Genomic DNA, 15,215 nt, shown 5'->3' on the forward strand with positions numbered 1-15,215 from the left:
TGACCACACTGAATGAAGGTGTTTTGGCTTTTCAGACAATGTTTTAAATTACATCATTACAGTCACATTAGAAAGTATTGGAAACCGTTGTGGCTCCATGGGTTTCATTGGCTGAAACAGGAAACGGCTTGAACCAGTCAATTCTGGATGACTCTGGCTCATGCCATCTTTCCAACATTAATTAATCACAAAATGCTGGGCAGTAACATTCTTTCTGAGGGTGTTGCCAAGGCGGGACCACTTCACAGCCTTGTCTACTTCATACCTGAGGAGAGCAACAGATTGCAGTTAATGTTCAGTGAACACCCTCTGCAATGTATCTTTATTGCAAGGATTGCAGAATACCACAGAGTACCCTGGGCCTGGTTTGGTAAAAACGTTGTAAAACATATAAAGTGCTTTATGCTTGCAAGGGATTGCACAGTTCCTTCATGTTGTGAGTTTAAGCTGGGTGCTGCCGCTAAATGATCAGAGCTAGCCAATCAAGAACAAGCGCAAGGCAATATCAAATGCAAATTAAAGGAACTCGATCCAGTACTTGAGGTGGAACACAGAAACCAGGGCTAGAGGAAACAGCTGGAAACTAAGTGGAGATAGTTATTAGGACAGAGGGTAGGAGACACTGCTTCACACAGAGGGAGTTATTTTCAAAAGGAATATAAAGGTGCATACCATTGAGAGTGATTTTTGAGTAATTTTATGGAATTTTTGTATTTGAGAGAGAAAGTAAGTTGTAAGGTTACATGCTGGTTTACTGGGTAAATGTATACGCTTTAGAAGTGGTTACATAATGAGTTTTTACTTTCATGGACATTTCTCAAGTAACTTTATTCTTTCAAGTAACTACACAGTTATTTTCAAAACCTACTAAAGACTACTATGTGCAAATATACACCATCTAATATGAACGTGTGTATAATTATAGAATATATAATTTAAGAGATGATGACCAAAAGCCTGTCATTCTTCATTTATAATTTTTTATGTATTGAATTGTTTTAGTAGTAGCCACGCTGTGTGGATTCTTTTTCTAATGCCCTTAGTGAGGGTTAGTTGCAGGCCTACTTTTAATTGTTATAAAAACCAGCTTCCCTTTTGGTTGTTGTTGAACCCTGGTTGCATGCGTGTACTTCAGTCTGCACACGTCTCCCAGTTTTCTTTTAAATCAGTATGTAAACACAGGCAATGAACGATTGCTCCACTCATTTCTGATCAATCATTTTACTTAATATAGGAAGAATAGCTGCAAAGTAGCACAGTACTATCTCAACTCCCTCTCCATTCTGACCTGTATCGAATCCGATACAAACATGACAAACTTCTAATAGATTTTCCTGAACCTCTGCCCTTTGTGGATAATACGCAACTAATTATTCTTTCAATTGTTTCTCTTTTCATTGTAAAAAGACGACAACTGCATTTTTAGGTTTATTTTTCTTTGTGTCCAAAACATGTGTCCAAAGCCCCCTGAACCTAGAGTCAGAAATGTTTTCTTTGTTTTAATGAAAACTTGATACAAAGCAAGGGCGTGCTATAATCCCAAAACAAAACTATCCCAAAATCCCTTGAACTACACAGTTAGAAATAAGGTAAACCCTAATCAGTCACTGCCAATGTTTTAGCAAACTACCCAGGGTGGTGCTACGATTATTTTATACTGAAACAGAGATTGTTAGATTTATGGATCTGGAGGGCTTCAAGACACTTGGCGTCTTGGTAAGTGTAAAACAGCTGTTTATCTTCTTTTGTTTTTCGCAGCTTATGGTATGATAATGCTATTACGGTTATCATTTTGGGGTCTGAAATATTACTGAGTTACGTTTTAACAATAGATACTCTATGTGACTGGGTAATGGATTCTTTCACACATGGTAACTCTCACTTACACATAAAAATGACACTTTTTGTAAAAATAAGCCCCAGTGTTGAAAGTATGTAATGGGTTATCTAGTCATGTGGTTGATGCTGAATCACTGGGATCCTTTAAGACCCAACCAGACACATTTGAGACCAATCGCACTGTACAGCATTGTCTGTATTAGGCATGCAAGGGCACTTTGGACACTTCCTAAAAGCTGTATTCAGAATATTGGGATATGCTCCATTACACACTACAAACTCCAATGTAGTTTCACCCCCAATGGCTCCAATCACATCACTTATTTTAGTATCTAAAAAAACATAGTTTTATATATTTTATTTATTCTACATTAACCCTCAGAACATATGCTACAAACCACAATTGCTGATGGAATTTTATGGGTGTGAATGTTTATTCATGCTGCTAAAATAGTCAATAAGGGTCACCCTTACCTGAAGAAATGTGCCCCCCTTTATGTATGTCAGGAAGAAGTTCTATCAAATGCATGTACATGAAAGATTAAACAGATTTAAATGGATAGATAAAAAAAATATTACCATCAATGTAGTTTTATTGTCCCATTTGTGCCTGTCCCAATATTCTCTTTAAATTATTGTACAATGTCCTTACCAAGTGTCATCATCTGGATAAGCCATTCTCCAGCTAACATAAAAATCAAGTGTGATATAAGTACAGAGCATACAAGGAAACTTCCGTTATATTCACTGGGTCACGGATAGTAACTTTCAAAACTGCTTTCAAGTGTGTTCAACGTTGCGTGACAAAATCAGCTTCCGTGACCTCCACTGGAATGTAATTTAAAAATACACTATGAATTAAAACAGTAAATACTGATGATGTGAAGGCAGGAATCAGAGAAAATGAGGATGGAGTGTCCTACAGAATGCCCTTTCACTGAGGTACAGACGAGAAAAACAAGTTTTAGCATTTCCATAAGAATCAGTTTGCAACAGCAACGCCATTGTGTTTCCCTAGCCCAGCAAAGGGGAGGGGGGAGAACTAAAACCGCCGGACTGGGAAAAAAGGCAAAAGGAACAACACGGCAACTATCCCAGTGACAGGCATCCGGAGGGATGTCTGGGAAAACTAGGCATCCAGTCTTAAACCTTAATTTAGCAGAACCAGCGCCAATACTAAATGCCAAAGGCTAAAGCTCAAATCAGAGCCAAAGGAAATGTACGAAACGTTTTTTTTTTTTTTTTTTGGTGAATGGCAACGCCTTTATTTAAAGCAAAGGAAAACGCCTTGGAACTGAAACACTGTTTCAGTCCTATGTTTAGGAGGTATGAAAGGTAGCCCTGCATAACACACGTCTTGAACCAGGAAATTAAACGACAACAGTGCACACCCTGCCGTGACTTAATAATAGTTTTTTCCTCATACTTCTTTGGTACATGAGGTAATTTCTTAATCATTTGTCAACAATTAAATGATCCATAAGTATTAAAAGAGTCAATAGTGCTGAATTTAGAAGCAACAAAATAAACAAAAATTCAATAGCTTCAAATAGAAGGCTTTTTTGAGGACTTTGAATAAAACTTCCAGTCGTAATGTTTGTCATTGAATTAGAGTTTCTTTACATGTTTCTAAACAATGCAGGGAAACACCATTGTAATGTTCAAAAACCCGAATGGACATTACATTGGGTTCCGTTCAGTAAAGTTGTCCAGACTATCATGTCTTTGTGAAACCAGAGGTATATTGATTTTCCATTGGGTTGTTGGGGAGGGCAGGGTCTTATACCTCTATGTGCTGAAACACTATCTCTCTTCACCTCCTAAATAAATCAGAAGGCTTGCGGTCAGCTCATCAACATGCAGCTGACTTCATAAAAGACAGCTGCTGGACAACCTGGCCCCTGCCCTCTGGTCAGCTGAGGCCATATTTAGGATCAGGAGGTCAAGCCTGTAATTCTGAAGCTGGGAAAGCGTTTCACAAGGGTGGTGATTTTAAGACTTTGACTAAAAATGTTTTACATGAATTACACAGGGCACTATTTTCAAGTTATTAAAACTCTCCAGCATGCACAACAAATCAAATGAAAGCACACAGTATGTCATTTATGAGCTGCTTGTCCAGCCATTTAGTTTTTTAGATTAGCATTATTTTTCAGACTACCATATTACATAGCACCAGTATAACACAACCGGGCCTCAAGCCCTAGTTGCCAGTAGGGCCCTAATTTCATGCTGAGTCACAAACTTTGTTATACAATAAGTCTAGAAATGTTGCATGAGTCATATCTGTATTTATATGTACTGTGCATTTCTTAGTTTATTCCCACAGTATGCACCAATTGTGTGAAAAGTTAGGACGTCAAAACAAGAAATGAGTTTGGTTGATTTCTTATATACAATTTATGACAGAAACACCAAAGTACAATACAGCATATACCAAGATTACGATACTTAAATAATGGCATAATTGCTAATCTTCTGAAAAACACACGTTTCCATCTAATATAAACAGAATATCCAATTCATCTGAATTTTAAAAGAATGTATATATAATATATATATATATATATATATATATATATATATATATATATATATATATATATATATATATATATATATATATATAATATATATATATATATATATATATAGTATATATGTGCGTCACATACACATACAAATGTAATTTCCACAGTATTTATTTTCAGCATAACCATTTGAAAATTATCCTGGGGTCAAGCTGCACCACAGCCTGTAATTCAGCCCTCAATCTCATCAACATTCTTCGGCGCTCTCACTGAAGAGGGCTGGCTGTTATCAGAGAGAGGAGGCTTTCTCACACAAGAGTCTTCACCACAAACACAGCCTGCCACAATGTTTACTTAGCAGCAGGACTTGTTTACTCTGTTTACCATCTTAGATCTCAGGCAAGTCATTTAGCTGTTGCTTTCAATCAAAATACCGTTACCCTGCAACCATGTAAACATGCCCGTCTGTCCAAAACCTACAGACAATGAATTGCATGCAATTTGGCAACAAGGCCTTCATTCTCTGTTTTTACTGTAATTCTTGGTTTACAAAAGCTACAGGTTGGTATTTACTAATTTTCCCCCAAAATGTGTTCCCTCAAGCATGTGAAAATAAAGATTTACCCCAAGAAAATCCATGAAATTAAAAAGCAATTTTATTGTAATATGAGGCTGTTAACATAGTGAACCCAAGTACTGACAAAAATTAACTTCACCAGCTTCATACAGTTTGCATTCACAAAGAACAGAAGCAGGGGAGCTAGGAAATAATGGCTATTTTCAAATCAAGCATTCTGCATCTACTAAGGGAGAGAGCCAATAAAAAAAAATACAGGACAGACTTTATTTTTAAGTTCTACGGTGACATTCAATCAAACATGTTTTAATGTCAACACAAGTTGCGTCCTCCCAAGTCTTGCCTCATAGAGCAGGGCAATAGTGCAGGTCATAAATCTGCATCTAAAGGATATATTCACAAAGCCTTTACCCCTGTGTGAATGTTCAAGTTAAAACATGTTTAACCGCAACTGTGATTCATGCAACTGTAAATTGTATTAAAGCAAACAAAAGACAGAGATCACAGATGTACTCCATAATCCAACTGCAATTATATCATCTTACTGAGGCATAGTATTTGGAACAAAATTTGTTTTAAATCTAAGCTATCCGTTTTATTGGCTTGGTTTACATGCAAAAATTAAAATGTCACACTGTTTTCCCATCATGGAAAACCCGTTGGACCCGAAATGTACATCGAAGTTAGGATCCCTCTCTTTCCTAGGAATTTAAGTTCAACTGACCTGAATTAATTTAAATTTTGGCCCGCCCATTGTAAATTTTAAAGACAATCACAAGGTCAAACGCAAGTGCGTTGACGACTATAACACGTCGATATATATATAATTATAATATATATAGATAATATATATATGATATATATATATAGTATGTGATGTAAGGGGTGATATGTTTTTTAAATTCCATTTCAGTGTGGATAAAAAAATCAAACTAAGTTGTTAACTGCAAGTATGCTCATAGTTAGAGACCTTTGTTTCTCAAATACGAAATAAAATGAAATGCAACATATAACACAAAAAATGAAATGTAGCTATATAACAAAATAAAAATAATTGTAAAGCAATCAGAGAATGACATTTTAAAATGGGAGCTTTATACAAAAAAAAAACACTTTAAATAAATACTTGCAATCGTAGTTGTCAAGGCTCAGCTGTTACCATGGACACGGTCTGATGGGAAACAGAAGCTCTGACTAGCACTTGCGCAGATGCATAATTTGAAGCAAGTTGTTTGGGAATTAAAATTGTGATGAAAGAGAAGAGACGTTTGTTGCTAAAATGCCTAAATTGTGCATAAAACACTGCAAAGAATTTCTCCTGACTTCTCTTGGCCAACCGTTTAATCCACTGGAGATAGCCACTCGGGCATTACTGGATACAAATACGTTGAAGGAGTGTATTGTGAACCTGCCACTGCTGAGGGAAGTGGAATTAAATTATTTTGTTTTGTGGTACACGAAACGAAGCGACAGTGTGAAAGACGCACTTAAGAATAATTTTGACGTCGCTGTAGATATTATTGACATGCACTTTTGTGCTCAGGTTCCAGAATGCCAGCTTATCTAATACCCTGAATTCTTGATTCATGTACTCTGTGGTTTCCGTTGACTGAACGTGGATTTTTGGAGTTTTTTGGGGTTTTTTTTCCAAGGTATTCATTGATTGTAAGTGACAGACGACAAACCATGAAAAAAGAAAACAATGTTCTGTTGTATGCTTGCGTTTAATTCTTAATTTGAATATCTGTGCTAGACTGACGCTCCTTCTAAACACATGCATACAATATCCAAATTTTCTTTCAGTAACCTGCTTAATAGGGAATTATACAACATTCTGAAATAAGTAATTGTTTTGTGTTTGTTGATTTAATATCCTTCATACTTATTTGTTATTTTATTAATGTGTGTCTATAATAAAACAATTTGTGAAAAATAAACTGTAAAATTATAAAAAATAAAAATACTTTCACAGGGCTTTACTCGTAGCCTTTGTATATCTCTTTAGCACCTGATGGTCACGTCACTATAGGCAGGCTATTTCTCTACCCAGACATTTAAACAAATCACTGATTGTTTGTTGGACAAGTCAGTCCTAAAGTTGTTCATGGATACCAGCTGTAGCTTTTTTCTATAAATAGCACAAACAAGAACGCAAGCAGACACTGAAAACAGGAAAAGAGTTAGTCTTGCTCACATGCAAAGTTTAACCGACTTTTCTTTCCTCTTTACATGGATTTTTGCACCTCCGTTTTCGAAAAACATCAAACAGCACTTTGCTGGTCACAGTGTTTGCAGCATTAAATGCCGCATTCTCAGGAATTTAGGCATGTTTTCATCAGTGTAATGCAGGGGCTAACCACATGTATCCAGTCTTGTTTTCATGAGAAGGGCTGCTTTTGTTCTTCTAGCCTGGTTTGTTTCTTACTAAACCCAACCCATCCAGGAGATGGCCTGAACTCTCTGCAGTGGGAAAAGAGATCTCTAAGACACTCGGCTCTGATTTCTACACCAATCGTTCTTTCTGTCTCTGGCTGTTCTATTGATACAGGAATTTGTCTTGAAACTCTTTGTGGAGTTACAATGCCCCATGGCCTGGGAACTGTGCTCTGAGGGACAGCAGGTAGTCCTGGGGACACTGGCAAGCCTGGCAGTAGGGTCCTAGTGCCTGCAGATACTCTAATTACAGACATGAAGTATCTCTTCAAGGCTTTTATTAAGACTACTTGGGCAATTACTAGTCTTTGATAGAAGCAAGTACAATCAAAATGAAAACAAAATGATGTGTTTTAAACATGACCAGTGTTTAATGAGCACAGACAGTCTGGTTAAATTACCGTATCTTATTTTAATGCTCAGTCTTTGTTTTATTACAACAGTAACTCCCTGGTCATCGGTATGGCTTTGTTAGTTCGGCATTTCTGGGTTAAGGCTAAATGAGATCATTTAGTCAGCTCTCAATACACATTAAGGGACCAGCAAAAAATGTACCTTACAGTATTTCTTATTATCATGAGTCTAAGTCAAACTCATACTGTCAGTTAATTGAAGTTACAGTAACACTGAAATCAAATTTCAATTATAGTACAATGAAAACTATTATACATTTAAAAGTATGTGCATTTTATACAGTACAGTTGCAAGTGAAATTAAAAGGTATACATTGCAAATAAACTGCACTTAAAACCTCCATATCCCATTCTGATAACAGGCATTTTCAAAAACAAGGCATCCTCAGCATCAGGCAAATATGAAACGCTGACGACTTGCATCCACAGTTTGCACTTCATAGGCCTGTATTGTATCCCAGTATATCAGAATGGTTGAGAAAGTGTTCGTGGGAATGCTGAAAGTTTAAAAAAAATTAAAAACACCATAGTCACTAAGGTATTATCGGATTAGAAAAAATCGTGTTGTGTCATTTATAAAATTCTCAGTCTACTTTGTGGTCAAGCATGTACTTGTTGGAATGTTTACAAAAAACGTAAAGTTTACTTGTTGGAAATATTTCAAGACAAACTTTCCCTGGCAAAAGAAAATCTAATGATTTTTTTTCATTCGATTTTAGTGTTGCTAACATAGTTTACTACTTACCATATTTACATATTTTTATTTAAATGATATATGTTTATTTAAATGATATTTTAGCATATAATAAGAATAATAAATAATAAATATTATATATAATAATAATAATAATAATAATAATAAGGTGTGCATAAAGAGTCACCTTATAAAGGTGAAGCACTGCAGTTGGTAATGATTTAGTATCTGTGATGCAACAAACAAAAACCTGTACATCAGGAGTTGAATTCAGTTTATAGAGAAAGAGAGGGGAAAAAAAGACAGAAGCTATTTTGTAAATTTACTAGCACATGTGTTCCAAACTGCACTGAAAGAAACATTTCTTTTAAGTATGTTATAAATATGTTGAGGTGAGGTCGGGTCACAGGGAGCCTTTTGTGTGTCTTGAAGAATTTAGTGAACCAGTCAAGCTACAAGGCTAGACCCGCCCCTGTTAATCGCTAATTGATTGATTGGGTTCACTGTTAAATAAAACCGAAATCCTACAAGTTATATTCTACTTGCTACCTCCCAGTCACACAAAACATACACAAAAAAGTAGATTTTTTTTCTAGCATTTTGTCCCTTGCATACCCCTGCAGTTACATAACGCCAGCAACTACCCACTGCTACACTGTAACTCCCAGTAGTTACAGTACCATTCCTCTATAGCACTAATTATAGAGTCATTGTTATGGGTTTGTCTTGCTCAACTAACACACCTGAGGCAAGGGTTGATCTTTCATTAGAAAAAACAAACAAGCAAACAAAACTGTGAGCATTTGACCCACAAGCCAACAGCTGGCTACTGCATAAACACAAACAGGCATCCTCCATATTCATGCAATGAACTGGCAAAACATCACAATCTGCCCTGGGGCAAATTAAAAGGGCTTGAGATGCTTCCGATGCCAGTGCTGTCATCAATTCTCAATCTAGTAAAGGGCAAATGTATATTATGGTTCAACATTTGAAACTGTTTTATTAATAAAAGTGGACAGTATGATCATTCGCATGTTACATGACAAAAATAAAATGGGCAAAAACCCAGCAAAACAATCTGACAGACATTTTCAATAGCTCAGCTAGAATAGTAGAATATAAAACACTGATACAGCTGTCAATGAATTATACTTTCTTTTTGTATTTCTATGAATAGACTAAAGTGATAAGGGAGAAAAATACAATGTCATGATAACAATTAAAATATTTGGGCACTTTCTAAAACATGAATAACTTTTGCTGATTTAATCGACCCTATCTGAACCTAGAAACAATAATGCAGAAAAACTGGGCTCTTTTTTCAGTGTCATGAGCGGGGAATGTTTTCTGAGCGTCAGAAGGTGTATAATCTTGACAAGAGTCAAGGATTAATATTTTCATTCTATTATAAGATTTGTTTGTTCTGTATTTTCACTGTTAACCACCAATAGGCATTTCATTATTTCTTGTAAGCAAATTGACAATTATTCTTCTGACTCGGTTATCCTGACAATGAATAACCAAGTCTTTCTCTGAGGTTTTTAGCCACATGTGGTTTAAACTCCAATGCTACATCGAGAATCACTGTACATTCCAGCTGAATTCCATATTCGACTGGAGAACCAATTCTCTGCCAAATTCCCATGTTTGAGAATACAGCCTATGGTCTTTTCCTGCATTCCATTTGTTTCTGCATTTTAGTTGGGTATGGTGAACAGCAAGAAAACGTCACTGTAGCTGTGACTAACAGACTACACATTTAATAAAAACACACCTGTGACTAATAGATTACACATTTAACAATAAGCAGAGGTGTGTGTTTAACAGACTCAACGGGCACTAGGACCCAACACGCAACCCCGCCATCTGTCTGATGTTTAATTCGGGACATCAGGGATCCTGTAATTTACAGGTTTTAGGGGGCATAGATGTCAATGCCATTAGTAAACACACTCTGCCTAATAGCGTTCATTATAATATAGAAATATCCACTCTGCTGATATGACACGAATCCAGTAGATCCCTACCTGAGGTATCCCACATGTTCAGCTCAATCCTCTGTTTTTCAATTTCAAAACTTGCAGTGTAGTTTTCAAAGACGGTAGCAACATAATTCTAAAAAAAAAAACAACAGCATTTTAAATGACTAACATGTTTTTACTAATAACATTATACATGTTATTAAAATAAAAAAAGTAAATAGTACATGACAGACATGAATTTTAAAATCCACAATATGTTGCTTGATTTTGTACTATACGTTATTACGCACTTTCAAAAAACAGGTGATTTTTTTTTTCTTTCTTTAAGGTATCTGGGTATTGCATTATTGTCAATAATGTTTACAATAGGCTAACACGATGTTATGATTATTAAAAATTAATCGCTGATAAATTGCTGTCGGTTAAACCACTTTAAATTAATTACACCGTAATGCACTGATGGTAAGTATAGCCCGGCTAACATATGTTATTTTTGTATTTATTCAAATTCTCGTTAGTAATGCGCATCTCAATTACAAGGGCGCACAGTCCTGGTTCATAAAATGTTAAACTTCTTAAACCTACTGACTTAGTGTTGCAGATGTCGTCCTTACCTCGGGGTAGCAGTCCTTTGCAAATACATGTAACAACGCAGTTTTTCCACACTGAGTATCCCCAACCACAACAACCTTACAGCGAGTCATCTGGCTTTCCATTGTGATAAGTCGGTGCCTAATGTTGTGATGTATATTCTTCATTTACAATCCACAATTAGTTACAGTCTGTGATATCTACACGCCTATAATGTGAAAGAGACGCGAGCGGCATGAGAACATTAACACCACTCGTCCCCGCTATAGTGCACTACAGTCTGCATCTGACTGCTGTTCAAGCTGCTTGAGTTTGAGCGACTTCGTTATTGGCGTCGCCGCCCACAAGAAGATACTTCCAATGAAAAAGGCTTCTGCCGGAGCTATTCGCAGAGCGAAAACTGCAAGCTCGCACAATCGTCTCCACAGTGTGTCATCACTGTCATGCACCGTGGCAAAAGCCGGTCTTTCCAGTAGCGCCTCATACATTTAACAAGGCTCTTTCTCTATGCTCAGTCAGAATAATTTACACTGGTGCTAAGGTATTCTCTCAAGTGATATTTAACTATTTAGCTGGTGTAGTAACAAAAATTGACGAGTGTTCCACATAAGTAAAAAATGTAACCTGCAAACACACGTCATATAACTCATGTATTAATGTCCTCCACATTATCATCATATTTAAATGTCCCAATAGGGCTGGGTATTGGCAGTGTATACACGATACTTATCGCGATAGGGTCACAATACAATACATTAAATTAAGCATGAAACATAAAAATCACACAATTGTCTAATTTGCTTGTGCAAGTGTTTGCAATAAGACTGGTAAAAACATTTTTTGGTTCAATAAACACACACCGCTCTTATGCATTACATGTTACTGTTTATTTTTCAAATAAAACTAGTTTAAATTGCAGTGAGTTGGTTCTGCTATTTACGATATTAAAATCTAAATGTTTACACAACACTCGAACAGGTTTGGTCACCGTTTGCATGAAACTGGTGTTATCGTATTCTGCTCGTATTAATACAGTACAGCAACTATCTGCACTTACAAGCATTTCTATTCTATTAAATTGATAGTATTAGTATTACTTACCGTACTTCTCGGACTTAAGTCTATTAAGCCCGACGTCATAGCGCATTCGTAAATATTGACACATGCTTTTAAAGAGAGAGGCAGCCTTTTCAGTTACATTTGCAACTGTTTTAGTCCCAGTCTGGAGCCCTGAAAATTCAGGCAGGTGTGGCTGCTAGAGTACATGATAATAAATAGCATCCTCTAATTATTAGTGTAGACACAAATCAATGCCTGCTTATGCTTATGTTCGCAGGCAAAGTGTTACTTTAAAAAAAAGTTCGATTACAGGGGTCACTGTATTGATAATTGTATCGTCAAAAAAATATCACGGTTCACCAATGTGAATAAATTAATCAGCACATCCCTGTGTCCCAGGCTGAATATCTTGGAAGTCAATGGGGACATGGTACGTCATTTAAATAGCATGCCCGATGCCTGCCTACATTACATTTAAATAGAATGAACCATGCTTTCTTTTTACATTTCATTTAAATAGAATGCACCATGCCCTTTTACATTTCATTTAAATAGAATGCACCATGCCCTTTTACATTCCATTTAAATAGAATGCATCGTTTCTTTTAACATTTTATTTAAAAAGCATGCACCATGCCTTCCAACTATTGGTCTGCTCGGGCCTAAATTTAAAACCCGATCCGAACGCGACGCGACCAAAAATCTGAACTCGACCAGAGACTTTTGAAATACTTGCATAGCTGACCTGACCGTGACTATCTCCACAAATATAATCCTAACATGCTCTATTGCAACTAAGTACCTTCAGTGTAGTATGCCTGGTTTCAATTTAAAACCGTTAAATAAAAAAAAAAAATTCACTCAATTAATAATATCTCATTTACTTCGTTTCCCAGTAATCCAACACTGCATCGTTTTAAAGGCCATAAATACCCACACTGAAGATGCTCTTGCAAATTCACATACTCATTTTGGACAAGCTTATATCATATCAAACCACTAAATTAACATTCAACAACAAATACTATACCACAGCTATGGCTAACAGCTACAGGATGAATACATCACGTTTCAGTGTGCCACTGCAGAGATGAATATCCCCTCTTTTTGCTGTCATATTGGACTAATATTTTGCAAGATTTGCATTGTACAAGGCCACGTGGACTTTTATTATCGCTGAATACAACGATGTAGTAATTTTTTCCAAACAGTGGATTTAGTTATCATTTCCAGCACCGCAACGCTCCACTGCTGCACATTCTCTTGTTGATAGTGGGGGGTTTTGTTTTGTTTTTTTTAAATCCATTAGCCTATATACAGATGAATCCGCTTTTATCATGATTGCTGTGCAGGTATAATTTATGATATAAAACGGGTCATGATATAAACCGAGTTTCACATTTGCTGATGACAACACACTACCAGTGTGAGAAAAAAACCAAAAAAAAAAACTAACGGTGAATTAAGGAGCAGTGTTTTTAATACTGTACATGTAGTCGTTCTTTACATTTAAACGAATGCATATAGTTTAGGACAAATACGTTTTGTGTCATTAATAGGAACAAACAGTTTGTATCAATCTAAAAATGGCAAATAATTGTCAGCTGATGAGAGCTATCAGTTAGACGCTGCATTTGATGTGTGTTTATTTTTTGTGTGCATTTGTTTAAGACTGGCTGTCAAAATTTTGTGATGTTGGTGTTTTGCAACTAAACTGTATGCCATTAAGACCGCCCACACAGCATCTGACAGGCTGCACAAAATGACAGTTTATCAGCCGAGATGATTATTGGTTGTTAGTAGCATTGGAAATTAATTACACCCTGTGGTTACTTAGTAAAGCCCAGCGATGTAGCATTTGATATGCTGCACAAAACGAATAAGCGGATTTGTGAGATGGTATTAAAAGAGGTAATTTCTCAAAGAACCTTTTAAAAAAATCGTGAAGCAGGAAGTGAGTTTTAGGAAGCATTTGCATACATTGGAAGAAAAAAAAATACATACTTAAAATTAAAAACGCCCATAACTCACTCACTGAAAACACTGACCCAACCCTACCTGTGTCAGGTAGCAAGGCTCTACTTCCTACATTTCATTTAAATAGCAAGCCCTGTGCCTTTTTACATTTCATTTAAATAGCAAGCCCCGCGCTTGGTCTTTGCTGTGGGAATCAAAGTTGTTCTTCCAGTGTGTGGCATAAAGGCCCTGAGTATCAAAGCTTTTCCGACCATCAGGGAGGGATTTTCTGACTATTTTTTCGTGTTCTGAGCAAAATCTAAAATGGGCAAGAAGGATGAGAACAGTGGCAAAACTCCAATTCCGACAATATGAGGGATGTTATGCAAATGAAGTGGGTACCTGATTAACATACTCCCTGGGTAAAAAATCAAAAGAGCTGATGTGACCGGATTTAGAATTTACTCCTATTTCAAAAAGCCCTAATGAGGTGGGAACATATTTTAAAAGCTCTGTGATGAAATAAATTAGTGTGGAAGTGTGAAAAAAGCCAACTAGGTGCATGCAGCAGGTAAGATTAAGTGATGCTAGTGCTTCCATTGATCTGAAACTAGAGAACCAATCGAGTGGGCCTACAGAGGTGAAGCTGGACAATTATCCCAAAAGTTTGTTTGGCAAGCAAAATCGATCACTGTCATCTTCATTGTTCGATCAGCTCTCAAATTCTCACAAGATGACTGTTCAGGAAAACAAAGAATACGCTCAAAAAATGACTGATTTTCTGCTCTATCTTTTTTCCATGCGGGACAACATTTTTGTTTCCTATGATGTACAGCGTACACTAGGCGTAAAGCCTGTTGAACTGACAAGCCTGAGTGATACGAGCTGGGTGTGCAGGTGGAGAAATGTCAATGCATGCAAGTCTAATTTCAAGGTTATCATCCAATGCTTAAACAAGCTCTCTCAGCCTGGAAGTAATTGTAATTTTGATGAGGTGGTTTGCTGCACCAGGTGCAGGAAAAGATTTGTTCATCTTTGTTGTTGTTTTTGATAACTTGCTGTCATTAATTCATGTGGCTCACAAGGCTCTACAGTCTGAAAAGACATTGCTCTCCACAGCAGCAAAAGTATGGGTAA

At 36.5% G+C, this 15,215-nt stretch overlaps 1 protein-coding gene across 1 annotated transcript in view; it reads right to left on the reverse strand.

Moving 5' to 3' along the window:
* Window positions 1–11,424, reverse strand: part of rnd2 (Rho family GTPase 2) — a 28,184-nt gene extending 16,760 nt beyond the window's left edge. Inside the window, exons 1-2 of the mRNA XM_041231309.1 lie at window positions 11,087–11,424; window positions 10,518–10,605 (exon numbers count right to left, since the gene is read on the reverse strand). Coding sequence (XP_041087243.1) covers window positions 10,518–10,605; window positions 11,087–11,230 — 232 coding nt within the window. The 5' untranslated portion in view covers window positions 11,231–11,424. The remainder of the gene's footprint in view (window positions 1–10,517; window positions 10,606–11,086) is intronic.
* Between the last annotated feature and the right edge of the window lie 3,791 nt (window positions 11,425–15,215).

Source organism: Polyodon spathula, chromosome 28, assembly GCF_017654505.1.
Source record: "Polyodon spathula isolate WHYD16114869_AA chromosome 28, ASM1765450v1, whole genome shotgun sequence".
Lineage (NCBI taxonomy): Eukaryota > Metazoa > Chordata > Actinopteri > Acipenseriformes > Polyodontidae > Polyodon > Polyodon spathula.